Below are 26,798 nucleotides of genomic sequence, written 5' to 3'. Positions count from 1 at the left end.
GATACTTCCTTGACAAGCAAGCCCCTGCCATGGCCAGCTCCCCTTCCCAGCCGGTTTTGTTAGAAAGCGGCTGCCGCGAGGCGAGGTCAGACTGACAAAACTGGAGCCAAACGCTGCACCAGCCCGCAGCGCCGAGGGCTCAGCTCCGTATCCGACCCCAGCCCTGGGGCTAGCCAGTACGTCCCAGTCAGTCAACCCAGGTTTCCCACAGGCTAGAGAGCAGCCAGCCCAGGCCACCCCGAGTCACAGCAGTCACGGGCATTCCCGGCTGCACGAGCGCACGGAGCCGTTCGGAGTCACCGACTGGTTTTACAGAGCACCTTTCCAGGACCCCGAGAACACAGGGCTGAAGCAAAGTCCGATTAGCTTTGGCATTAAACCTCTAGCCAGGTCTCCTTGCCTCACAAACGCAGGGGAGACTTTGCTCTAGGATTAGGGGTTTACAAGTGCGTGACCTGAACAAGAGACAGTCAGCACTCTGGAAATCCTCCTGGACCCAGGGCCCCAAAGTCCTCAAGGGAGGAAGGGCTTTGGAAAGGATAGCAGTGACAGACAAAATTCACCTCCATTAAAACAGATGACGGTAAAGAAAGAGAGAAGTATTCCAGAAGAATTTGTATTGCAATTGTCCAGTCTCACAGAAATACACCAGGGAACTTTTACAGCAACAGGGACGGGCTTTTCCCTTTTGACATATTGCAGATATCACTGTTGAAACCCAATTAAAAAGATCATGGTGACCATCTTCAAAGTCAACATGTTCATAGGAGCTCAGGAGCATGGCTGCCTCCCAAAATACTATGTGCTTTTGATGTTCCCTAGTGCAATTTTGTTCTGAATAAATAGATCCTTTGGGGGTTATTAGATACAAATCTTCCCCAAATGAGAGCAAATGTGAAACAAAATAACACCTAGAAGAACCAAACCAACACACACACGAATGTGCAGACAGCTGCCCATTCTACAGTACTGAACATCATCCACAGCTAGAAAATTAAATAATCTTCAACTCAGCCACATTTACACATTAAATACATATAATCCACTCAAACCTTGCATGTAAACTTTGTTGGATACCTTCTGAAAAAAAAAAAAAAAAGGTACAATGTAATACGTAAATATTCAAGTACAAAAAGTTCCTGGATTGTTTTGTTTGCACCAACAGAAGAACAAAAATAGAGATTTTGTTAATACGTTTGGTTTGCAGCCTCCTTAGGGACCAAAGGTTAATAATCTGGAGCCTCAGGTAAAAACATCTGGATTTGCTGCTGACCTTACATGTGCTAAAGGATCTGGCCTAAGAGGCTGGAAAACGATAGCACTGAGACTCTGTCCTCTGTTGTTTGTGTCCCGGCCTTGCTGCTGCTCGGGAGGGGGGGAAGAGAGAGATTGCAGCCCACACTGGCATTGCTCTGATCACTGGAGTGTTATGGCTGTACTGGAGTTTGGCTTGTAGTGAATTTTCCCGCTTCCCTCCCTGCCTAGATAGTCATAGGCAGCATTCAGTGTGAGCCCAGTAATGTGCAGAGGGGTGGGAGGAAAGGACGCAGTCCCATAAGAGGAATCTTTTCTAGGCATCCTTTCTAGGGAAGACCTTGGTAAACACAAGCCACTTGGCATATTTGCTGGCAGCACATTTCTTGATTCCACCTGCCAAGGTGTCAGGCTCATATTGCAAGTCGCCACCACGGTTTGGAGCCAGTACTGGCAAGAAAGAATTATTTCCATAAAGTGGAAAGATCACCCCATTCTACCCAGGTCTGCATTTTTTTCTCCATCTCTGTCAGATAACGCTGATCTTGCAGGAAGACAATCCTACGAGCACAGGTATTTCTACCAAACTTATATACCACGACGGGGCACCTCTCACGCATCTTTGCAGAGCCCAATGGGGGAAGGTCTGGCTTAACAGCTATTCTCAGGAGTCAGTGGATCCTCAAAGTGACCAGCCTGAGGGCTCTGGTAAAAAGGAAAATGATCAGACAAACCCAGTCACCAACCAGCCCTTGTCTTTGGCCTTTGAGTGACTGCTCCATCTGAACACCCAGGCCCTTCCATCTGAGGAAGCCTGACCAGCTTTTTGTTCTTCCTTTTATTTTCAGGGGGGGCAATGCTGTTCCCTAGCCAGGGCTCCCCGAGCCGGGGCAGCCGCAGAGCGCGCTCCTTGGCACGGCACACACGCTGCTCCTCCGGGTCCGCAGAAGCTCTTGCTTTTGTGCTTTGCCCCCAATCCTCAGATTTAGGGGAGAAGTTTGAACTCGGGACCTGCCAGGACATGGGAAGCAGCCCTTCTCTTTGCTTTGTATGCCCCAGGCTCCTCACCCTGGAGGGAAGCCCAGTGAGAAAAGAGCCCAAGGGCTTTTCTGTGCCCTTTCCTCAGGCCTGGTAAAACTGCTGGCTGGGTGCTGGGCAGGCGTGCAGGGTGCCCAGCTCCTTCACCTCGGCTTCCCACAGGTTGTCATAGCTGAAGTCGCTCTGGAAGCTCTGGAGCTCGGCGTAGTCGTGGTAGGCTGCGGAGTCGCGGAGCGGGCAGCTGGCCTCAGGAAGGTCGTAGGAGCCAAGATTCCCATCTGCAAAGGAAAAAAAAAAAAAAAATACAGACCAAAGCAATCAGTGAGCTCATGAGCAACCCAGTGGGTGCTGCCTTCTTTGCCAGCACACACAAAGGTCAGCAAAACTGCCGATGCAACTAGCAAATCCCAGATGCAACTAGATCTGGGCAAAGCAGTGGAAGGTGCAAGTGTGCCACAGAACAAACCACGAGCCCCCACATGTGATGGGTGGCCAGGGCTGGTGGCCAGTGAGAAGAAGCCAAGGCAACTGCCTCTGCCAGACACAGGCAAGGAGCAGGGTGACAGGATCGGGCCCACCCTGGAGAAGCAGGAGGAAGGAAGGGCATGCACGAGTCCCCACGCTCCTTCTCAGCCCTGCTTTGAATGATGCTTATGGAGACAGACACCAGCGAGGTGGGGTGGGCTGCAGCACCCAAGCAGCCTCCCAAAAATCTCACCCAGTGGCTGCAATGAAGGGCCCAGATGTTCCTCCCGCAGAGAAGAGATCTGAAAAGAAAGAGACACGCTGATGAAGATGACTTAGCACCGCGGTCCTGGGATACCACGCACCAGGAATCACCCCTCTGTTGGTTCCCCCATCCCTGCTCCCCGAGATGCACCCCGTCACAGAGCAAAGGGCTCAGAGCCCTGCAGTGACCGACCACTCTTCCAGCCTGGAGAAAGGCAAGCTGGAACCCCTGCCACCTCTGTGTATTCCCCGGCAGCCTGCAGAGTGTGGGGCACTAGGACTGCATTTACAAGCCCACCTCTTCAAGACAAGAAGCATCAGCAGGAGGCCGCAGCTGGAGATGGCACGAGGTGCCGGGGGGGCTGTAAGTCGGAGCCGCAGGCACCTCTCTGCCGTGGCTGCTGGGCAGGGGCTGGCAGTTCCTCTTCTGCAGAGAGAGATGCGGGGGTACCGGGACGGCTGGGCATCCGTTCGCCTGTGCCGAACCCGTCTGTCCGTGACACTGCAGGAACTTAACCAAAACAAACTCCAGATTCGACACCTGCTACGGAGAGTTGGGGAACACTGACCTGCTGCTTCCCACCCGTCAGCCAGCCCTGCTGTGACTTCGGCAAACCAAGCTTTTCTGCCAACCTTGCAAATTCTACTATATGCCAATCCTGAAGGCCTTAGATGGGAAAGGAAGAATGGCTGCGGGACCCTCGCGATGACCCACAGAGGTAGTGGAAGTTGGCCAGATGTGAAGGTGGCAGGATGAAACCTCCTGGCAGCTCAGGGGATGCAGGACAGAGAGCGGTCAGGAATGAACCCTCCAAGAGAAGGGAGGACTTCAGCAGTATGGGGGGATGCCAGCCACAGACTCAAATAGTCTTTTCCTGAGAGATGTGCAAAACTAGAAATGTAGCCTTTAACAGGCACTCAGTTAGCACAGCTGGAATCTTCTGGAGTGGATAAAGTGGTCTCTGCGTCTGACTCATCTCTAGTTTCTGTAGACTGGATCACATCTCAGTCTCTGCCTTTGCTTTGCGGTTTCTGGGATCATTGTGACACTGGCATCCAGTGATAAGACAGGGGAAACCTGTTCCCCTCTGACTCTGTCCTGGCTTGAAACAACAGAACTATGCTGTGCCTTGCCCCACCCCAAAATGCACCCCTCATTTCCACATCCCGATCAGGCTCAGACAGCAGGAAAAGAAATGGCCTGAGGCACATTTTCTGGAGCCAAAAAGGCCTGTGTGCTGAGCCAGGGCTGTAACCAGCAGCAAACACCCAGGGTACCTCTTCCAGGAAGCTGGATCCTGCCGGGCTGCGAGCACTGGGGGAACTGGGCGTATAAGGGTCAGCGTACAAGGGGGAGCGGGGCACGGCGGGCTTCTCCAGGGAGCTGGAAGCTGTCGAGGGTTGACTTCCCACCAAGCTCCATCTGTTCAGCTAAAAGGCAGAATTGAAACAGGAACATGTCATGCTGTTCCCTACCTGCAATCCATCCCCGGGAGGGATCGGAGTGGGGAACCTCCCGGCGATTCAAGTCCCAAATGCGGCTCAGGCATGACGGATGGCGGGAATGACTCCTGACTGTAGCTGTCTGTGCTAACAAGGGGATTTCCCTGGGCGTAAGGCAGATGCACGCTCATTGAGGCTGAGGGGCGGGAAACGCGGCATCACACACTAAACCAGTGATGGACACATGCTGGAAAGCCCTCACAAGAAGAGGCTGCTGTCCTGTGAAGTAATAACACTCCCACTTGCAGAGCACTGGTGCTCGTGTTGCCTCGGGAATTAGCGCCCAGCGTTTCCGGGCTCCAGGAGACGGTGCTCCATTTGCTGTGTTTAACCTCACCCTCCCATGGGCCGTTTTGGAATGGAAACAGGTTTCCCGCCTGCCCCAGGGCACCTGCAAGCAGCACCGCGAGGAAGGAGGATGCACCCGGCCCCCCCCTTACATCGCTCAGGTCCAGGCAGGGCGGGGGAGCCGCCGGGCGATGCCGCGAGCTGCGCGCGGGGTACGGCTCGTTGTACACTGAGGACAGGAGCTCGCCATTGGGGTTTTCGGGGATGAGGCTGCAGACGGTCCTCTCCGTGTCCTGGCTGGGTAGCTGGTGGCCGCAAGGCCCACATTTGCCCTTGGACTTTCTGGAGCTGCCCCCTCTCCGCAGATCCTGCGCGGGCAGCCCCGTGCTTGGCCAGTTGGCCTGTGCCAGGCACTGAAACAAGAAGACAGACCCCGGAGCTGGCTGTCCTCAGGCCAGCCCCAGGTGAGCAGACCCACCTGCGGCCAAGGCAAGGAATCCCCCCGGCCAGGGCTGCTGCGGGCATTGCGCCGCGCTCCTGCATCGCCACGGTCCTGCCCCACGCACGCACGCACCCCGGGATGTACAAATACTGCACAGGGTCGGACCAAAGACCCACCCCGTGGGCTTTTACTTTGGGATTTCCTGACCTTTAAACAGTCCCGTTTGCAATCTGTGCCAATAATCCTCATGCAGAGAGGAGTATTGGGATGGGACTCTTCGGCAGGCTTTTCCTTATCAAAGCTGAGCCAGGACAAATACAGGCTCCAAGCGTGGATTTGCTATGCCTTGTGGCAAACACTGACCACCCGAGCTCAGCCCATCCCAGCACCTGGACAGACCACTCTGCTCAAAGGCACTGTCTGTCCCCACATTTGCCCCAGGCTTTTGAGGGGTTCACTTACATGGAGAGGTTGGGAATAGCCAGGGGAGAGGGGGTCTTCAAGCACCCTGCTTTCAGGCATCAGCACGAAGGACTGTCCGTCGGGGAGAGAGCCGCTGTTCTGGGAGAGGTGTGTTAAGGTGGCCACTCTCCCTCCCGATGCCCAGGAGTTTGTACGGCCATCAGAAGTGAGCGACCCTCTCCCGCTGCCGGCAAACTAGATGGGGGAGAAGAACAGGGCGTGGGAGCAGCCCTCTGCGTGGCCGCAGGCACATCCCTCCCTCCCCAGCCCCATCTCCTGCCCGAGCATCATTGGGCCAGCCCAGCCCACAGCCCTCGGTGCCCACATGCCAGGCATGGCGAGGAGCTGCCTCCTGGGCTGAGAAGGTGGCTGAGTCCAGCTGGCAAGGGTGACAGAGGTGAATGAGGAGTGGGGAGAAGGGTGCTCAGGCACCCTGACCCCATCCCGACTGCAGCACTGGCAGGGTGGGTCTTCCCCTCCTTGCAAGACCCTGTTGTGCCACCACCTCACTGCACAGCACTGTCACAGCCTATGGCCAAGGGTCTGCTTTTGAAGGAATTTAATATAATATATGCCTATATAATGTAATGTAGGGCTTCAAAATAATTTGCAGGGATCGGCAACTTCATGACAGGCTTCAAGCAGGGGACTTGAAGCAAAGTCTGCTGTGTCACAAGAGTACACACACGTGGCCAGAGATGGGACAGATGGGAGTCCTGGGAGACATCTCTTAGTACCAGGCAAACCCACAACATCTTACCTGGCCAGGGTGTGGCAGCTTTGATCCCGAGAAACTCTCTGATCCCGAGAGGGAGGAGTTGGCATTTCGAAACTGGGCTGTTTTGAGGCAGTAGAGCCACTCCTGGTAATCATCATAGCTGCGGCAGATCACCCGGATCGAATTGATTAGTCGGCCTGTAAAAACATCACTCACTGATGTTACTGGGTTTGCTCGACAGTCCGTGTTGCTTCCTTCAGAAACATGTGGGAATCCCCTTGCTCCATCCCTCCCCACGTTCTCCCGGGATCTGGAGACCCTGCAGGGACAAGAGGAATGCTCTGCCTTCGGTGCTGGCCGTTTGCACCCGGCTGAATGTAGGACAGGGGCAATCACAGCACAGATCTAAACGAGGAGGAACCTGTGCCGCTGTGCTGTGACAAGTACCGCCCTGGTGCAAGCGCTGCTGCTGGCTCTCAGCCTCTCCCTGCCAGCACAGCCAGGCCCTGCAGCACAGCCAGGGCACAGCCAGCCTGAGATTCCCGAGCAGTTCAGTTCACAGAGCTTGGGTGCTGATGTGAGCGAGGAAGACGGCCACAGCATCTTAGCAAAACCAGCCCGACCCCAGGGACCTCCATGGCTGCTGCCAGCACACCCCTGGGCACGCCAGACACTCACCTTCTATTAAAAAGGAGGTTTTCTCATTCTCTTCAAAAAGCACTTGGATGGCATTGAGCGGCAGCTCGCCCTGTCGGAGAGAGCAGCAGGCTTAGGACGGTGTGGCTGAGCGCAGCTCACCGTCTGTGCCATACAGAAGGCAGGCGGGGGGGGGGGACAGGGTGGCTGCCCCTGCCTGCTCGAAGGCTGGAGCCTCTGCCAGGCCAAGTCTGCGGGAGACAAGAGGCACCCAAGCTGCTGCTAATTGCCGGGAGGACTTGGGTACCTCTGTGCTCTCACAGGTGTGGGGCACAGGCATGTTGGAGAACTCTGTCTCCAGCAGATTGACTCAGCCTTGTCCCTCCCCGCTCACAGCTCTCTCCCACTGAAGCCCCTGAAGCCAGCCTGACTACACAAGCCATTTCTGTAAGCTTTGTTCTTACAAAGTCCCTCCTGAGCTCTGAGCTTGGAAAAACGTTCCTTCCCTTCTAGTTCTATTTTCAACAGCTTCCCGCAGTTTAACTGGCAGACTTCTCCAGAAAATTTTGCAAACAGGGTCCTGAACTTGGGACTTCCAGCCTTGCAAACAGGAATCCCCACAACCCATACCCTGCAAAGCCTTACAAAGACAGGGTTGAGCCCTTTCAATGCTAGCTGGTGAAACGTGAGCTCTCTGTGCTCTCCGGCGCAGTTGTGAATGCCACTCCTGTGACCGGAGCGGGGTTTGCCCCCAGCAAGCACTGTGTGTACGTTCCTATTAGCAGGGACCTGAGGCAGAGAAGCTAAAGCAAAAGAAGTCCCTGGAAACACTGGAGTTAGGAGATACCATGTGCCATCGCCCTTAAGTGCAATAGTACCTTTGCGTGCACATCCTCCACTGTCCCCTCTGCCACCACCCAGTGTCCCTTGGCCATCCCCACATCTGCCATGGGCTTTGGGCCGTGCCAGCTCTCCCGGGAGCTCCGTGGGACAGGCAGGAACAGGCAGTATCCAGACCTCCTCTGCTCTGCTGACTGATGTCCTTTAAGTGTCATCGCTGACAGTTTAATTCTCTGTGACAGGCAACCTGGCAGAAGGGCCAGCGGTTTGTCAACACTGAATTAGGATCTAGGTCTCTTTTTTCTTTGGGGCTCCTCAAGCAGAATTTTCCTTACAAAAATTAAACAAGAACAGTCTTGGGAGAGAAACTGAAGCAGATTTCACACTGGAACCATCTCACAGATGAGCTCGTTGCTTTACTTCTCATCTATCTCTTTGTCTGAGCAGGGGGAAACCAAGTGACACACAGTTTCTTTTATCTTTAATCCGGTCAACACCCATCCAGGTCTTCAGGTCACCCAGATGTCACCCTAACCCTGTCTGCGGGCAGAGAGCACTAGCCAGGGGCACTTGGTGGCAACGGCCCTGCGAGCAGCTCCTGGCCAGGATGGCAGACACAGGGTCTGGGGAGCACTTAGGAAACCAAGTTCCCACCTCACCCCACTCTCCCCCATATGCCTAGCAGTGGAGGAAGCACAGAAAGCAGGAACCAAGCCCTGTCATTTAGCCAAAGTTCCTCTCAAAACGTGCCGTCAGTCAGGATTCATTTGCCTAAGTTTACGGGCTGCAAAATAAGGTGACTAGCAGAAACTCCTCATCATGTCCTCCCTGCAAAGCTGTACCAGCTGCACAGGCTCTGGGGAATGTGGCCGACACGACAGCTTTGCCACAGGGGAAACGTGGAGCTCAGCCGGGCGTCCGTGGTTTGTGCTGGCCAGCTGCCTCTCTGCAATAGCCCATGGGCACACGCAGGCTTCTGTGGTATTTATCCTGCCCCGAAAGTGATTTATGGGCTGAGCAGTACAGGAAGGCTGACCTTGGGAGGGAAAGCTCATGCAATGCCCCGTGACTCGTTTTCCCCTTTTGCTGTAAGAACTGGAGTTTGATGCTTCAGCTGGTGCAGGTGCTGCAAGGGGCCAGTGCCGCCTGCTCCTGCTGCTCCTCAGCTCTCTGGCACATTTGAGCAAGCCCCCCTGGCACCGAGGATGACTGTGTAGGGCTTCCCCCAGGCACCCAGTGCCCCATCCTCCCTCAGGCAACAGCCCCTTGTTCGTGGGAGGGGGCTGAAACACCCACGAGCTAGAGTCCCACCTGCGCATCCCACAAATAACACACACGTTGGCTGCAGAAAGCCCCTCCAGCCTTCCCCGGGCACGGCGGGAACCTGCCCCCCCACTCAGCAGCTCCCCCCTTTGCTGATTTACACCTTGCCCAGGGCCTTTTCCCACCAGCAGTGAGCCAGAGCCCGGTGCTTTGGGTGAGCCCCATCCCGGCAGGCTCAGCCCCTGCCTTCCCCTTCCCTGTCCCACACACAAACTTGGCAGCGGCAGCTCCTGTGGTTTGTATGAAACGAGAACAAAAGGGCCGGGCTATTCCTTCACACACAAATTGTAGGGCTCAGCGTCTGCTCGCAGGGAAGGGAAGTTAATTTGCAGAAGCCCTGGGAGAAGGCTCCTGTGCCCTGACATGCCTGTGGAAAATCAGGTTCCCACTGCAGTGTCCCAGGCTGGTGAATCATCTCCTGCCTGCACCCGGCTGCACTGAGCCCTGCCATTACCCCAGCGAGCGAGACGCCCAGGGACCAACGCTCATGCACCGTGGGAAGGGAACATTGCACGGACAGGGCAGACAGATCTGGTTTAAGGTTTCAAAAGCGATGAGTTAATCGGAGAGCCCAGCCCAAGGCCCCCTGACGTGGTGCCCCATTCCCAGGAGCTGCAAACAGCACGTTCCCGAAAACAAGCTCACTCTGAGGTGTGTCACACAAGCCACTAGCTGCTGGAAAACACCCTCCCTATGGCACTGGGGATGGAGGAGAGCTCTGACTGGCACACATCCCTCCTCACACCCCTTCCCTTTGCAGGCACAGTCACCTTCTCCAGCCAGGGAGATGCTCTATGCAGGGCTTTCCAAGGGTAGCCCTTGAATTAAAAGCAGCCCTGCATGGCTCAGCGCCTGAGGTGGGCATGGTGAAATCATGTGAAGAAGGACCCCAGTGAGTTCACACTGAATTTCACAAGCCCTCAATCGCTGCAGGGCTGCCTTGTCACTGGGTCCTCTTGCAGTGACCAAGGATGCTGCTCCTCGGCGGGGGCAGCTCAGCTCCGCTCCACCATGTGCCGGTGATGCTGCACGTGCAGGTTCACAGACAGTTCAGTTCCCTTTTTGGCACATTTGTTCTAGCATGGGAAAACAGGGCCAGAACACACAGGGCTGCTTAACAGCCATTGCAGTGATGTCTAAGATAGATGTTGGCAATCAAGTTTAAGGGCCGTTCGGACTGCAGGCAATGCAAATGCAGCTCCCAAGGGTCCACAGTGCCACTGCCCATCTGTGCTGAGGTTCCCAGCATTGCTCCTACAAGCAAAGACACACCAGAAGACTAGAGAAGCTCTTCTCACATGCCCTGGGGCACTCAGGCCGCCACGTCCTCGCTGGCCCTTCCGCTGGCATGCCCAGACATTGCTCAGGGACCTTCCCCCACAGAGGGGGAAGAGCAGCAAACGCAGCAGCCTCCCCTCTCTGCCCACCAGCCTTTGCCCTTCCCCACGAGCATCAGACGCGCTGCCTGGATGCTACTTGCTTCCGAGTGGTCCCACAGAGTGGGGCCTGGGCAGGAAAGCCCCCACAGGGGCATTCTCTGGGGCTGCTCCAGCTCCTGGTCTCCAAGCAAGAGAGCCAGGCTCTCTGCCAGCATAACCACACAGAAACATGCCAGCCTCCCTCCTCCCAGAGACTCGGATTCTTTGGCAGCCAGCTCCTTTCCCCCCCTCGGGGCTTTTGTAGGAGGGCAAGGTGTTTCTCATGGGAAGATAGCTTGCAACATCCCTCTGCCTGCTCACCTGCCAGCTGGCAAGGCAGCAGTGTGGAGGGAAAGCCCTTGCCAACATGAGGAGCACAAGGGAACCCAGGTGGAGGGGAGCAATGAGCCAAAGAAATGCTGAAATAGCCGCTGTGGATGGGTGAGAGAGAGCAGGAAGGTGCTCCAGAATGAACTTACCTTAAAACAGAGGCTGTTGCGCTCTTCAGATACAATCACCAGCGTGGACGGGTAAAGCACCAACAGCCGGTCATGCTGCTCCTTGGAAAGTAAAGAGGAAGAAGGTTCCCTGTGAACAGCCAGACAGGGCTCAGATCCCAAGAGTCCTTTGCTTTGTCTTTCTGACAGCAGCCTGGGGCAAGGGCTCTGGAAATAGCCGAGCTGCTGCCCTGCAACATTGCTCCACGAGGCATTCCTGCCAGCTCCAGCTGCCAGCCCTGTCCTGCAGATGCTTCTGCACATGCTGTCCCCAAGCAGCACTGCAGGGCCACAGGAGCAGTAACAAACCTTTTTCCATTTACCAAGATGCGGGCAAAATGACCCTTCAGGGACCTGTTGGATTAGTGGCAGTGGGTAGGCAGGAGTCCGCGCTACTTGCTCCATCCGTTGCCTTTCCTGAGCCATGCTGACAGGAGGTTGATCCCCAGAGATGTGTCCTACCTGGAACGGCAGATGCTGAAGCTTCACTTTGGAAACACAGAGGACGTCGCCGAGGGATTCCCGCTGGGTCCCTCTCCACTCCTGGACAGGCATGTTCTGCACGGACCACCGCAGCTCCTCCTTCCCCATGGAGCTCTGCTTCCAGTCGTTCTAGGGACAGGAGCAAACTGAGAAGCAGGGTAGACATGTCCTCCCCTAAGAATTTAACTAGCACATGGCCCATCTCAGGACACTTTTCAAGTGTGGCAGGAGCAGGAAAGAGTAAATAAATCTTGTGCAGGAGCCAGTTTTCCAGCTGGGACTGAATAATCATATTTGGTTCCTAGCATGAGCTGTACATTGCCTTTCAAAGGGGAATACCTCTCTTTTACAAGACAGGACATGAAGCGAAACACCCTGCAGAGATTGGAAGAGAAGACAGGTCTCTTGAACCTGGTCCTATTTTCCAGGCCCCAGTCCCAGTCTCCTCCTCCAAATGTTTTGTATACTCTGGATAATTGCACAAGCATCCAACTGTGTGAGAACTTCTCTATACCAGGCCCAAACCTCTGGCCCTTCAGAGGCTGTGGTGGTGGCATCTCCAGGTTGCAGGTCCCCCTTTCAGCACCCACACCCTGCCAGGCCCTCTTGCAAAGCCTTTCTTTTTGCACCATGCCCTTGCAGGAGACTGCACAGAAGGAAAACTACAAAATTAGAAGCTGTGTGCACGCACAGATGCAGCAGAAATGCAGCAAGCTGTTGTCAGGCCTCAGCAGTACAGAGCACCTTCGGGGTTGCCATTCAGACTCACTCCGGTTTCACAGCCCTAAGACCTTAAGGCTGTCTGAACACAAAGACAGGGTTCCTCCACAGGCAGAGAAGTTCCCAAGGAAGACCGTGTCTGTTAAGCATGGGTAATAAGCATATCTATCCATGGTTATTTTAGGGGTGGTGGAATAACTAAAGGAAGCGAGAGCTGTGAGGAGTATTGCCCAGAGCCAGCTCAAGGCACTGGCAAACAGGCAGGTACCTGGGGCAGCAAGAAGCCAGGACCACACAGGCCTTTGCCACGCTGATGCCCTGGCCCAGGCCAGCTTTTTGGCAAGGCTGGCACGTGTTCTGGCAGAGAAGGGTCAATTGCCCCACATCAGAAGGGCTGAATTACAGACCAGATGCAGCTGGATGTGGTACAAATGGCACCAAACCTGCTGTGCACCATGCCAGAGGGGCAGCTCCCTCATGATGCAGCCGAAGCACTCAAGCAGAAGGCCTGGAAAAAGGGGAATTAGGCCAGGAGTTAACCCCACAACTCCTTCCAACAGTTTGAATGAGCAAGGAGCATTTGGAAACAGACTCAGAGCCCCTCTCCCTTTCCATCCCCAGCCCTCTGCTCTAGCTCTGCAGCCCAGAGGAGGTGCCCAGAGCCCCGTGGGGCACTGCTGGGATTCTGGAAGAGGAATGCGTTAGGTGAGCACCTAGAAGTGTTGCCAAAATGGCCAAGAGAGGCTGGCTGCAGAGATTATCCCTCCCACCGAATGCAGCAGGAGCAGTGCAGCATCCAGGGAACTGGCCCAGCTTTCCCAGTTGTTCAGCTCTGAGCCCACAGCCCGGGAAATGGCTGCGCACCTCACCGTCCCGAGACACTAACCTGCGAGAGGAAGGGCAAGCCAAGGCTTCCTCCATTTAACTGGATCTGTTTCTCCAGGTGATAAAGCCACTGCTTCAGCTCTGACTCAGTAGGGCAGAACACGATAAGGGGATTCAGCAGAGGACCTAGGTATGTGAGACACAAGATGAGCTGAGCAGATAAGGGCACCAGTTGCAGCATCAATAAGTAATCAGCTGGCCAGAGCTGTTACGCTTGACCCATCACACCATGGGATGCCTGCGAGTGCACCGCTCTGTCCACGTCATGCTCCAGTCCTTCCTGCCACTACCTCGAGCACATTGCGTCACATCAGGCACATCTAGCTCTGACCACCAGTCATTTTTCAGTCCAAAACCAGGCCAAGAACAAAAATCAAAGACAGTACAAAAGTCAAGCTTGAAATCAACAGGCGGCTTTCAGCTTTAAAAGTCCCCGACAGTTTGTGAAAAGCATCTCTGCAGGCAGAGACTGTCACAATGTGCTGCTGCAGACAGACTAACTCAAGGGAAAAGTTTCATGCTATTTCTTAGTTTCGCTTTGGCACTCAGTATGTAGAACAGCAGTAGCTTTCTGACACTGTTTATTTATTGCTTCACCAAATATAATCTGTGCCAGACAAGCTGAAGCTGCTCTCAGACATACTCTTGAAGGGAGGAACAGCCCTATATCTTGTTGACATTAATGTTTCCAGCTATCATTTGCTTAGTAGCACGAGCAAAAAAGTCTCACACACCCTCTGCTACTCACTTCAGACATAACCTAGTGACGTTACTAATCATTTCTGGCAGGCTGCAGAATGTATGTTATGATTAATAATTTACCAGTGATCTCATATTAAACCATACTTGGTGCATGCTCAGTAAGATCTGGCTTTGCGGGACTTGGAAGCATTCAGATAAGCAAGTGCATTGAATAAGCATGATACTTTGCCCTTCTGTGGAGCCTTTCATCCTATAATTCCTGCATTATTTATGAACAACAGTTAATTAAGCCTTTGAAACACCTCTGTCAGGAAATGCACTAGAACAGATGAAGTAGAGGTGGGGAAACTGAGACAGAGACTTCCTAAGTGTCTTTCCATAAGTCACTCTGTTCGGATCCATGACAGTAATTAGGTATCAAGCATTACTTGGCATCCAAGTGTCTACATACCACTGCAGCTCTGGAGTTCTCTTGTCTCCTCTTGCCTTGATTTCCCTGTCTTTGCAATGGACATAAGGTGATTCCCTACTTTATATCGCTGCTAGGAGGGTATAAAGGTGCTAGTGTTATCCAGATATTCTGGCAGCCCTGATTACTTCTCTGGGCATCCAGGCCCTTACACAAAGAGCAGCAGTTTTGCTGGTAGGGCATGACCCTTAACACGGCACTGCCTGCTCTGCCACCTCCTCCAAGGCCAGCCTCCCAGACGTATCCTGAGGGCTGCTCACATTGCCACATCTAAACAGGGCCCCAGAGGAAGAGAAAATGAGAAAAGAAACTCCTGCCTAAGCCTGAAGCCTGAGACGTGCCTGGAGCTCGTGCAGGGAGCTGCTGGGGAGGCTGTGAAGCAGAGCCTCAAAGGCTGCTGCTAATTCAGTTGCTGCCATTTCCCTCAGCCCCAAGGGCATGTTTGTGGCTGGGCCATGACACAGCAGTGCTGAGCAACCTGTGCCAGCCCTCGTGCTCTTTTCTTCTGCCCTGTCCTTCCTCTTTCCTTGCGAACGCTTCCAGAGGAACTCTGGAAGCAAGAAAGCCCCTTCCCGGAGCAGCAGCCGTTTATTCCCACCCGAATCTCTCTGTCTGAAGACACTAAAAAAGCCGCAGCGTTTGCAGGTGAGGCAGAGGTAACTCAAGGTCCTCAACAACTTCATCAGCACCCGAGGCTGTGCAAGGGATGGACCACAAAGCCGAGGTGATGGCCAGTCCGCTCCTCCGCGCCAGCGCACCACGGGACGGCTCTGCACGCTGCCGGGCTTCCTGCTCACGCTCCAGCTCCACACTGCTGCCATCGTGCCAGCACCTTCTGACATACTGAACAACCCTAGAAAGTGCAGTTCATGGGGAACTACTGATGCCACAGGATTTCACAAGAGAATGGCTGTGTGTCTTTTCTGTCTCAGAGTCATGAGACAAAAGACTTCTACCCCGACCCTGTGTGGGGCCATGGACGGGGCTCTTATCCCCTCTGTGCCTTGAGTTTTCCCCCTCTAGCAGAAAAATAAAACTGCTCCACTGATCTCCCAGCAATCCTAAATAACTGCTACCTCCCTGGTTTCTTTGTGTCACTGCTTCCTGATATATACAGCATTCTCTGTCAGAAAGGCTTTGGTTTGTTGTTTCCTGAAGGAGGACACAAACTCAACAAACCTTGAGGCAATTTTCCACCCAGCTACACTCCTGCGTGTTTTAATACAAGCAGAACAAGTCCACCCACCCCAGTGCAGACGCCCCTGACAGGTTACGCCTGGGAGAAGTTTCCCTTCATTTTACAGACTCCCCAAAAGGTTTGGAGCGCCCTGCCTAGTACAGTGTAACAAGACCACAACTCAGCAGTCCTTAAAATTAATGGGTTGTTTGTACCAGCTCCTCTTTATAATTTATATATTTTTTTTGTCTGAGTGGACATTGTATAACTTTGTCTCTAGCAGAGGACACCAGAGTACATAGACAGTGGGCCTAGGACACAAATGAGCTTTCTTGGCTCTGTATCACTACTGGGTTATTTACTTAATTCTGTGTACTTTATGCTTTAACTACTTCTCTTGGGGGCTTGTGACTGCTATAATTCAGTAATGACTGAGCCCAAAGAAGCCTCCAGTCAAGTTGCAGATAGGTTGTTATCCCAGGAAAACTTTTATAAAGCAGGATCACTCAGAGAAAAGTTGAAAATGCTTCTGGAGGCCGGTTGGTGAAGTGACACCAGGTCCTCACCTCTCAGCACTGCTGCCCATCCCGTGTGCTCGAGCAGTGCCACACATCAGCACGCACACCGCTGTACACGTGTCTGCTCCCAGCCACTCCCTGACCTCGGGGCTTGTATGACGAGGGGTGGGAGAAGGAGTTTTATTCATAGAATCAGACTGGTTTGGGTTGGCAGGGACCTTAAAGATCACCCAGTCCCACCCCCCTGCCCCGGGCAGGGCCCCCTTCCCCCAGCCCAGGGGGCTCCCAGCCCCGTCCAACCTGGCCTTGAACCCTTCCAGGGAGGGGGCAGCCACAGCTGCTCTGGGCACCCTGGGCCAGTGCCTCACCCCCCACAGGGAAGGATTTCTTCCTAATATCTAACATAAATCTCCCCTCTTTCAGTTTAAACCCATCACCCCTCGTCCTACCCCCACCCCCTGATCCAGAGTCCCTCCCCACCTTTCCTGTCCCCCCTTTAAGCCCTGGGAGGCCGCTCGAAGGTCTCCCCGGAGCCTTCTCTTCTCCAGGCTGAACCCCCCCAACTCTCTCAGCCTGGCCTCATAAGAGAGGTGCTCCATTCCTTTGTTCAGATGTGGTGCACAAAGAGCAAATAACTGAGCAGAGGTGGGAACTGTTACCATGTGTCCTGAGTACTAACCACCTGGAGCACAGGACCATCCTTCCTCCGCGCTCCCTATCCAGTCCCTACCCTGCAGCCCTGGACATCACTGTCCAGTTTAGGAGCAGGGAAGCCTTGGAGGAAAAGACGCAAATGGTGGGAGGAAGAGCTTCAGCTCTCTGCAACCTCTTTCCATAATGTGATTCTTCTCTGGGACTAGGTCAGAGCAGGACAAAGAGCAGAGACAGTCATGATTCATACACTCTCTGCTCCCTGTTCAAAGCAAACAAAGAGGCACCAACCTGCAATGCGGAAAGCATGATCCTCCTGCCCAGTGCTCTTCCCACTCTCAATTTCACACACATTCAGCTCTTTTAAAGGCAGCAGTCCCTGTGTAAGAACACACCATTATTTTTGGGGGCAGCCCGCAGGCAGGCTCGGCAATTAAAACCCTTTTGTTATAGGAGACTGGAAGCCCAGACTCAGCATCAGCAGGTTGCTGTGGCTCACAGTGTTAGACTGCAAAACGTTGCTCGGAGGGGAAACATTTAGGACTTCAATCCAGCACACTCCCCAGAGGAAGGAGGCTCAGCAGCTCCTGGGGCTCTGTGAGGCCAGTACTGCAGCAATCCTCTGCTATACTGGCAAGAACACTTCATTTCTACTCCAAGTCTTCCAGTTTTAATAGAAACCTCAGCAAAACAATGCTAGTTTAACATAAGAAAGTCAGAAGATGGAAATGACCATAAAGCAAAATTGAACTGTCTGGTTTCTATACTCCAGTTCTTCAGAGTCTCACTCTGACAAAGCACAGGAACAGATGACAAGTTTTTGCTCTCTGTCTTGGGTCTTCTAAATAAGGACTGAAAAAGATGCTAATTGCTGTAATGTCTAGGTGCCAGTACTGGCATATAACTTCCTTTTTAAATTCGTCTAGAATTAATAAACTAAGGATCTGCTTATAAAGTAGATGGGAGATTTTGTAATATTGTTTGTATTCTGACATGTGGCTTTCCAGCTGAAGGCTGGCTTGCTAGATGACTTGAGAGATTGTATTGGCATATTGCATTAATCTCAAGTCACCTAGAACACAATAAATAATTTCTAAAAGGAATGAATTTTACGAACATCTACAAAACAACCACACTCAGTTTTAGTCACTCACTCATGTGGAGGGAGAGCACACTCAGGGCTTCCTGTTTGTTCGGTTGTGATTTTTTGGCTGCATGTGCAAAAACAGCCTATTGTTTGTAATTCACCAGCATCATCAGGTTAAAAGGTTAATGAACGGTTTGCCAGGGTAGCTCCCCAAGGCTGCCCTGTTTTTTGCTTTCCACCCTCGCCCACGTGCCTCTTTCTCTGCCCTGCAGATGAAGAACTCCCCCCTGATCCAGAAGCCAGGGTCAAGTCCACCTCTGGCACTGAGGCCAGTGGGATTTTGAGCAATAGGAGCTCTGACCCTTGCCAAGGCACAGCTCTGTGCTCGGAGCTCTTCATAAAGATAAGTGCAGGTAGCCTAAATGCCTCCCACCCCTGGTCCCACCTGCCAGCCCTGCACAAGCCCCTCTCCCACCTCTACGGGGTCCTTTATCTCTGCCCACAGACAAGGCCAAGAACCCAGGTGAAACTGAGGTTGGCTGGGTACAGTTCTCAGGAAGAAATGCTCTCTTCCCCCAGCAGCTTCGCATCCATGGGAAGGGACTTGCTGAGATCACCTAGAGGGGGCCAGTGGCAGCCCCAGAAGAAGAGCCCCTGCCCTGTGCCATTCCATCTGCCCAGTGCCCCCAGCTTGGCCACACCGCCCAACTCCCTGGTGCTTGCCCCAGTGTGTCCAGGAGATGCCCCACCTGGTAGGTGAGTCCGTTGGAGCCCACAGATTGGAAGTACAGGTAAGACTGGAACAGCTCCAGGAAGCAGTCATTCACCTCCTGCAGAAAAGACACATTTTGGGGTTTATCTCAGGAAGCCTTCCTCCTCCTCCCAGCTTCCCAGACCGAGCTGTGCATAGAAAAGCCTGCAGTCGCTTATCCAAGGGCCACCACCACATCTCTGCTGGTGGATCTGCTGCCAGACCAGCAGCTGAGCACAGAAGCATGGCCCAGGTCCCCACAGGGATGGGAGCCGGCGGGCACCAGCCGGTACCTGTGCACCGTGTGCCAGCACAAGTCCCTGGGCCATGCAGTAACCCCAGGAAGTCTCCATGAGTCACGTTTCCCAGAATTACACTTTACTTCCCAGTCCTGCAGGGTCACTCCACACCTGGGGTGAGAAATGCTCACAAGCAGCTGCCACAGCTTACCTGGCAATGCTGGAACTTAAACTTGACCTTGGAGTAATAGATCATTTTGCCCAGATTCCTGACAACTGTTTTCCTTCGTCCCTTCTTGAATAGGCTGGGGAACCTCTGGTCCAGGTTTTCCTTCTGGTTTTCCTGGTTCTGAATACTCTGTACCAAGGATTCAGGAAAAACAAATCAGAGCCAGAGGGAGGTGGGGGCCTGATGTCTGGAAGAGACATTCCCAGAACACCTTCTCAGAGGGGCTTCCTCGGAAAGGCGCCTTGGGCAGGCACCCAGGCCGGGCTGTTTGCTGTTGGGTGTCCATGCCAGCATGGAACTGGGGTTCAATTACTGCTGGGAGGCCATCCTCCCTGAGCAGGGGGAGGTACTGACCTAAAGGGAGGTTTTCTGGGTTGGGAAAGAGGGGGTGCAGAAGCACATCCTACATTTAGGGTCTTCCAACTCCACGAACGACCTCTCGCCATCCTAATCAAAGTCACTGGAACAGGGACTGATCAAGGCTCTAGTTCCACCTGGATTGCTGAGCTCTCCCATCTGCTCAGATCTCTGGGTTTCTCTAGATGGAGTCTGCTCTTTCAGGTGCCCAGGCAATTTTGAGGCAGAGTCCCACAGCTGTAAAAGCAGCTGCAAAGCACCGAGTCGTGAAGCTGCCCATTGTCAAGTGCAAAAAGCTACAGGAAGCCAGCAAGCACTGTGGGAGAGCAAGGGCTGACATGAGAGGGAGACAGCACACAGGGCGGGGGTGTTCCCTTATTTCCCACATTCTGGTTATATGGAAATTCTTCCTTCTGTGCAATGGCACAAACCCACACCCCAACAGCACTCCACTGCTCACAGCCCAGGGCTGCTGTTGCGCTGGCTGGATATTGCATAAATCTCAGAGGTGAAAAGCTCTCCCTGGAGTTTCTCTGCAAAGAATGTTTTTATTTCTGGGGGTTGGTTGTTTTTCTTGGGGAGAAGGGAAGGACTGTATCCAAGTGAGGCCATGGACACCACCGATTCCCCCCAGGTCTACACTCCATTTGCATATCTGGGTCTTAAATGTCAGCTTTGTTAGACACATCACAGACTCTGGGTGTTAATTCCCAATCAAAAAAGAAAGGTCGGCAGCAGACGGAAGGTTTTCCCCACTGCTCTGTCACCAGGCTGTGAGGCCACCTTGGTGGGACCCCACTCTGAGCACTGGTGCCTGCATTTCCCGGGGATACCTCCAGCGAAGGCATGGCCGTGCTGGAGCTGGGAGGCAGGCTGGGGTGGTGGCATGTGGCTCTCCAGAGGCTCATACGCTTCTGTCCAAGCAGCATTTCCAGGAATGAGCAGGCTGCCGGGATCGAGTGACAGCCTGTCACCCCGAACAGCCAGTGGCTTCCAGCAGCCTGCACCTCCCCATCACCCCAAACCTGCCCGGCCCGCGTTGTGCCAAGGAGCCAGCTGCGCCAGCCCCATGACAAATGGAGAAGCCAGCAGAGCTCACCCGATCCGTCTTGCTGGGACCTCCATGACTCACCCCTCCGGCATGCCATGGACCCCCCAACCACGCCAGGGACATCGGCAGCGCTCAGCCCTGCTCGGCTGGTGAGCTAGTAACAGGAGCCTAATGCTGCCGGGACCCTTTCAGCTGCAAAGCTTGGGGTTCCTTCCAGGGCCTCACTGAATTTAGGTAACTCTTTTTAGGACACAAATTAACCCCTTCTCTGCTCAAAGTCTCCCTCCAGCTCTTCCAGCCGGCTCCACGCAGTACCCACAAACACATATGCAGGTCCTCCCCCGGAGGTGGGAACCTGCTGGTTGACAATTAATGGTCTCACTGAGAGGCAATTAAGCGTAGGAAAAGATTACATTTGTGCTACAAGCCGCTGTCAGAACAAAGAGCAACTGATCACCTGACAGCTGGGACAGCAATAACAAAACCCTGCGCGGATAAGGGCAGCAACCAGCAACAGGGATAGGGGAGAGGATAAAATAATGAAATTACAGACACAGCGATAAACAGCAAGGCTAGCTACCAGCTGCAATGCTGCTGCCTGGAACACGGCAACTATATTCCCCAGGAATAAGTAAGGCCCCAAGAAGCAAAAGTAACCTGGGAGCTGGGAATCCAGCAGCAGTTTTGGCAAAGATCCCTTCCATAGGGATCCTCCCTGAGTCAGGCGGGAAAGGGAGAGCTTCCACTCCTGCTGTTCATGCAGCAAGAAACAAATTTAATGGAATACCTCCCCCTCCCAAACAAGCATTTATCAACCCCAGCCTGCAAGGGTTTGCAGCAAGACTGAGAAAACAGCTGGATTTAGCAGCAAAGCGTGGAGGCACCTCCAAGACCGTGGACAAAATGGGATCGCGTCACTGAAATCTCCTGCTGCCCTTCCAGCATCCACCCGTGTCACACCAGCCTTTCAAGCCTCAGCAGCCTTATCACTCATGATCAGGCATTATGATTTCACAGGAAGAAGTAGGACTGTTCAAGTCTTTGGTTTTGTTTGTTTGTTTGTTTGTTTGTTTTTGTTGTTGTTTTTGTTTTTTCTAACAGGCAGGTCTCTCCTGTTTTTTTCTAGCAAGTTTACATCCTTTACTGGAGAGACACTGTTAAACCCCAAATAAACACAACATTTGCATATTTGCAAACTGCCCTCACAGCTTTCCACAGGTTCCTGCCCACCTCTCAGGAGAGCAGCAGCACAGAGCTGGACATCATGAAATCCAACAGCTACCACCAGTAAAATCAAGCACAGCCTGTTCATGCTGCACCAGGGGCAGCGGTGATGCCCACCTCCTACCTGCTGCTTTCCATTCTAACACTGTCTGAGAAGGTCACAACCACAATCCCTATTTTTCCTGCTGCGGAGCTGAAGCCCGGGGAAGAGTTGTGACTTGGTGTGCCCACGGGCCGGGGTCAGAGCCCCACTCCCAGGCAGCGTGCAGACAACGGCATGGGCAGACAAAGTGGCCACGGCTCCCACCTCCAATTCTGTGGTTTTGACTGCAAGGCCACTTACAGACACCACCCTCCCCTGGCCGCAGAGGGAGCCTGGGCATGAGCTCATCTATTTTGTCCATCTGCAATTTCTACGGTTTCTTTGTCCCCCACTTGGAGATGTAGGCTGCCTAGTGCAGGGCTCAGGCTTCCTTACCCAGAACAAAAACCCTTTGTAAGGTTGACGGTGCTTCTCATCAACTCCTGCATAGGTACAGCAGCAGTTTCCCTGGATGTGGAGGACTTGCCCAAACTCAGGCTCTGGAGAAACCAGCTCCTGATGAATCTCAGATGTCTCTGGGCTCAGGTGCATCCCTGCCCTCTCTGAGACAGGTTTATAGACACCAGCATGGCCTGCATCTGGCCATCCCCCAAAAAGTGGCACTGGGAAGCCCAGAATGTCCTGTGAGGGTTGAGGACTAGAGCTGCCACAGCCTCCTCCACCAGCATCACTCATCCCCCTGGCCCATGCACCCCCTGAAACCGTGGGGATGCCCCAGCATGCAGCCAAAATGAAAGGGAGATAGCACTTATCACCCCCCTGAGATTCTCCCCAGCCAGCTCTTTACTCCCCTGGCTCGGTTGTGCTGGTGGCAAGCACTCTCCTCCCCCAGCCCCGGCCTGATTAGCACTGATTCCGTTAGCTCAGCTATCCCGCTGGGTTTGAGGCAGTGCAGATCATTGGGAACCTTGTTTCTCTCAGCGCTTGGCAAAGCAGCAGGTCTCCAGCAGTGCAAGTGCCCTGACATGTTCTCTCACTCTCTCCCTCTGTCTCGGATGCCTCATCCTACAGGTAGAGCAAGTTAATAATTAACCTGCCTCAGCCCCTGCAGACCCCAGTGACTCCCAGCTGAATCACTCACCCTGGCAGCAGGAAAGGCTCAGCCTTGCAAGGCTGGTGCCCTGGGGCTCCGAAAGCTGCTGCTTAATGATAAAAGAGGCAAATGAGAAGCACCACTCTTCTGGCACATCCTCCCCCCTCACTTTTGCTTAGGGTTCACAGAAGCCATAACTGGGAAGTGTGGGAAACCGGGAAGAAGGCTGGTGGGAGCAAACGGTGCTGGCTTTGTGTGCCAGCTGCCCGTGGCGGGGTCCAGAAGGGACCTGGTTTTCAGGGATGTCACTTGCCCTGGTCCCAAACTGCCTGCCATGGCCAGAGGTTTGGCAACCCCATCTCCTCTGAGATTGCATCAGAAGAGCCCAGTGCTGACAGCTCCTCTCTAACCTGGCCCTGCAGCAGCTGGTCACCTCCTGCTCTCCAAGGTGTTTCTCCTGAAAAGACGGGAGTGGGAAAGGGTCTAAGCCAAGGCTTTCCCCAGGCCACACATGAAGCTTGTGGCTGAGCAGGGCGTTTGAATCCCATCAGCCCCAGGCGAGGGTAACATCTAAACAACTGCTCCACCCTCCTTCCTTCCCTGAAGAGATCCCACACTCTCTTGTGCTCCCAAATGAATAATCTCTCGGTGACCTTTGTTCTGTCAGCTTGCAGGATTTGTTTTCCAGGACCCGCTAACATGACAGCTCTCCCTGCTTCTCCAGGGGAGGTATCCAGGATCCAACTGGGACCTGGTCCCAGCAAGCGCTGCCCAACCCTTCTGGGCACCAGCTGAGTCCCGCAGGGAATCATGCCCGAACGACCAGCCCATTACTCTTAACCACAACTAGCGGGCAGGACTGTGAAACAATCCCAGTTCTGACGTGCTTCCCACCCTTTCCACAGCTCAGGACACATTTCCCAAGAGAGGGGACGGCGCTCATGCATGGCCACCTCACTGGCCAGGAGTAGGATCCCAGTCCCGCTCCCTTCTCAGGCTCACATGAGGAATAGCAAAGGTCCTTTGGGCTGGGCAGGGTCACCCTGGCAGCAGCTGAATGGAGAGGGACTGCAGGGTCCCTGCTTGGGGGGAGCAGATGTTGGAATGTCCGCGGCAACCCGAAGTACATGAGCAGGGCTGCTCAGAACTGGGTCCTGCAATACATCAAGCCCTTGACCAGCACCTCATCACCAGTGAAATACACTTAGCCAGAAGCTTGAAACCCAAGAGATAATATCCTGCTGCTGAATTCTCTGAAATTACCTCTGTCTGGCTGTGAGTCTCTGCCTCAGTTTCCCTTTCCCCCATATCCACATAGCCTACTTGCCATGCAGCAGGGGAGATGCATGCACAGGCCCCAGAGCTTGGTCCACACCCCTGGCCCACCCAAAAGGGACCGAGCAAACATACTGGGGTTCATCGTTTCGCCTCCGCTTTCCCTGAGCAGTGCTGGGAAATGGGCCATATGGCCACGAGGCTGGTACGTGCCTGGGACAGACCTGCCCTTCCTGATTACCTTCCCAAGGCTTATTGCTAATACACTGCCTGCTCCGTCTCATTCCAGCGTGGGAATGAATCATTCTACCTTTGAATGCTCGCTCTAATTTTCCCTTCCTTCGCAGGCTGCCCAGAAACAAGAGAACCAAGAGCAAAGGGGTGTGTGAGATATTATACCATGCTGCCTGCTTTTCTCTCAGCACGACCCTCCCATCCCACCACCCGTTTTTGGCTGATGGCAGGTCCCTGCATGGGGACCCTGGAGCAGCTAGTTCTGCTGCTGTGAAGGGCACAGGGCTCATCCCTTCCTGGGCTGCAGATGTGACCTCCAGCTCCTTGAGATGGACCTGCTGCTACCCCAGATCCAGACTCTTAGGCGCAGTGCTGTCCTTGGGGTGGGTGGGAATAATCTGTGGGAGCAGTGGGGAGCGGGGTTGAATGTGTTTGTACTTGCCTTTCCTGGAATATACTGCAGGATTTTGTCTGTGGTCGTATCTCTCTCCTGCCCTCCTTCTATACCAAAAAAGCTGGGCAGTTTTTTCTTGCCATTTTGTCTACAGAGGGGAGAAAAAAACCAAAACACACATGCAAACACAGATCTAGGCTGATGCATAGTGAATTCTGCCCAGAAATAAGGAAGCCAGAAAGCTAAGTAAGCAATTTGTCACGGGCTTTCTAATCATCCCAGCCCAGCAAAGGGCTGATAAACAGCCTGAGAGAATTGTAATGGGGTTTGTTTTGCACTTGTTATTGTTTCTTTGCTTTTTTACACGTCTTTGCATAACCGAACGATCAGCTAGGCTCACCCGTGTCTCCAAATCAGTGGAGGGACCAGATGTTCCATTGCAAAATACAAAGATCAAATCCAATCCTGACAACTATTCCAAAGCCCCTGGAGTGGAGATGCGTATGTATACATACACCAACATATATTCACAAACAGGTTTTATTTCTGTCTTTGTGGTTTTCCTCTCTCTTTCCTTCCACTCCCAGCAAGGCCCCCAGCTTCTCCTTGCACGCACACCATTAACCAGCAGTTACCGATGCCGTTTAAGAAGCACTGGGACTGCTTTGTTGGGACTTCTCAGCAGTTGCTCTCTCTTTCAAACAGATTGCAGCGTTTAGTTCAGCAGAAACCAGGCTTATCTCCACGGAGAGCCATGAGCGTGGGAAGCCGGGAGTCAGCGGGGACAGGAGGTGCTCCGGGGCTTGGCCGCTCCACTCCAGCTACCTCTCCAAGGTCCAAATTCCCCAAATGATCCCCTCTCTTTTACCCCATAGTAGCTCCACAGACTCCTACAGGTTTGCTCCCAATTTATGGTGGCACAGGAGACCGAGGGGACAGTTTCAGTGTCTCCTCTTGATCAAAACCCCCTCAGCCTAGCAAAGTTTAGGGGGGTTTGTCTCAAAGCCCAATACATATGCTAAACCCAACGCAGATGGGGCCGGCAGGTCCATGAGGAATCACCCCAGTTCCCGACAGCTCCTTTCCAGCCCAGAGAGCTCAGGACGGGGAGGGCTCTGCTTTATATGTGCTTAAATCGCAGGAGCAGCGCCGTCACCGCGCTGATGGGAGCACAGGCAGTGGGAGAGGCAGGGAAGCTTGCTCTGCATTCCTTGGTGGGCTCTATTTTGGGATAGCCGTCCATCGCTGTGGTACCTGAACGCTGCCCCAGCCAGCCTAGCACCGAAGTGCCCAGAGGATTTCATGGACATTTTTTGTCGTGTCTTCTTTCAGGGTTACAAACGTATGAGCCGAGTGTTGGGATTTTGGGATTCGGGGCTTTCTCTCTGAGAGGAGTGTGACTGTTGTTTTTTCACAACACAGCACCACAACTCTGGGTGTCATGAATAAAAAAAAAAAAAAATGGCAAGTGAAAACAAGGAGTGTCAGGCATTCTGCACCTTGCCCTGCCAGTCCCATAGAGGGGAGTTTTAATTTTCAAAGAGAAATTAAAGAAATCGCGTTTCTCCTGGGGGCAGTGTCGCTGGGATACTCCACCGAGAGAGCCCCAGAATTCCTTCCCAGGCGCTTGTGGTGACCTGATCGCGTTTGGCAGCGCCCAGCACCCTGCGAAACCACGCGAAAGCCCGATTCTGCTGAGCGCCTAAAGAACTCCTGGGTTTCCCGAGTGGGGCTCGCCTGCCAGCCCGTTTTTTTGTTGTTTTGTTTTGTTTTTTTGTTTGGTTTTTTTTTTTTTTTTTTTTTGCGTGGCGCATCGCACGGGAGAAAGTCAGCCGGGAAGCCAGCACCGCTCGAAAAGCAGTCCAGAGTAAAAGCAAAGCGTACTTACTCTTTCTTCAGCGAGGGTTTTCTTCTGAAAGAGCCTCTGAGCCTCCCAGGTGCCTGAGGAACACAAGTGATGTTCCCCATGCCGGCAGCGGCTGGCAGCGGCCCGGAGCAGCGGGGGCCGGGGCGGCGTGGGGCGGCGTGTTTGTGTCACGCAGACGCTCCCCTTCCGCCCGCCGTGACT

At 53.6% G+C, this 26,798-nt stretch overlaps 1 protein-coding gene across 3 annotated transcripts; it reads right to left on the bottom strand.

The window, feature by feature from the left end:
- Positions 1-602: 602 nt before the first annotated feature.
- PLEKHN1 (pleckstrin homology domain containing N1) lies at positions 603-26,798 on the bottom strand. Of its 3 annotated transcripts, none has more exons than XM_033007826.2 (16): positions 26,619-26,798; positions 24,779-24,878; positions 19,042-19,188; positions 18,590-18,670; positions 17,045-17,132; positions 13,238-13,362; positions 11,611-11,760; positions 11,131-11,211; positions 7,113-7,182; positions 6,477-6,631; positions 5,717-5,911; positions 4,965-5,225; positions 4,300-4,452; positions 3,320-3,532; positions 3,011-3,059; positions 603-2,570 (listed from the first exon to the last, which is right to left on the bottom strand). In XM_033007826.2, exons 1-16 carry the CDS (start codon positions 26,696-26,698, stop codon positions 2,377-2,379), a joined length of 2,142 nt encoding a protein of 713 aa, XP_032863717.2. In that variant the 5' UTR covers positions 26,699-26,798; the 3' UTR covers positions 603-2,376. The 3 variants fall into 3 exon arrangements, with proteins under 3 accessions (XP_032863717.2, XP_032863718.1, XP_032863719.1); XM_033007827.2 differs by having other exon boundaries at positions 3,320-3,448; XM_033007828.2 differs by lacking the exon at positions 3,320-3,532.

Source organism: Tyto alba, unplaced genomic scaffold, assembly GCF_018691265.1.
Source record: "Tyto alba isolate M040663 unplaced genomic scaffold, T.alba_DEE_v4.0 Super-Scaffold_20000042, whole genome shotgun sequence".
Lineage (NCBI taxonomy): Eukaryota > Metazoa > Chordata > Aves > Strigiformes > Tytonidae > Tyto > Tyto alba.
Note: the sequence above shows the minus strand (reverse complement) of the source record. Positions and strands in the feature narration are given on the sequence as shown.

What these genes read in the sequence shown, in the direction of transcription:
- PLEKHN1 (XM_033007826.2), bottom strand. Translation starts at nt 26,698, where the DNA reads ATGGGGAACATCACTTGTGTTCCTCAGGCACCTGGGAGGCTCAGAGGC. An exon ending in TTAAGTTCCAGCATTGCCAG is followed by an intron (nt 18,671 to 19,041) that starts GTAAGCTGTGGC and finishes TCTTTTCTGCAG; the next exon opens with GAGGTGAATGACTGCTTCCT. An exon ending in CCAACGGACTCACCTACCAG is followed by an intron (nt 17,133 to 18,589) that starts GTGGGGCATCTC and finishes GTTCTTACACAG; the next exon opens with GGACTGCTGCCTTTAAAAGA.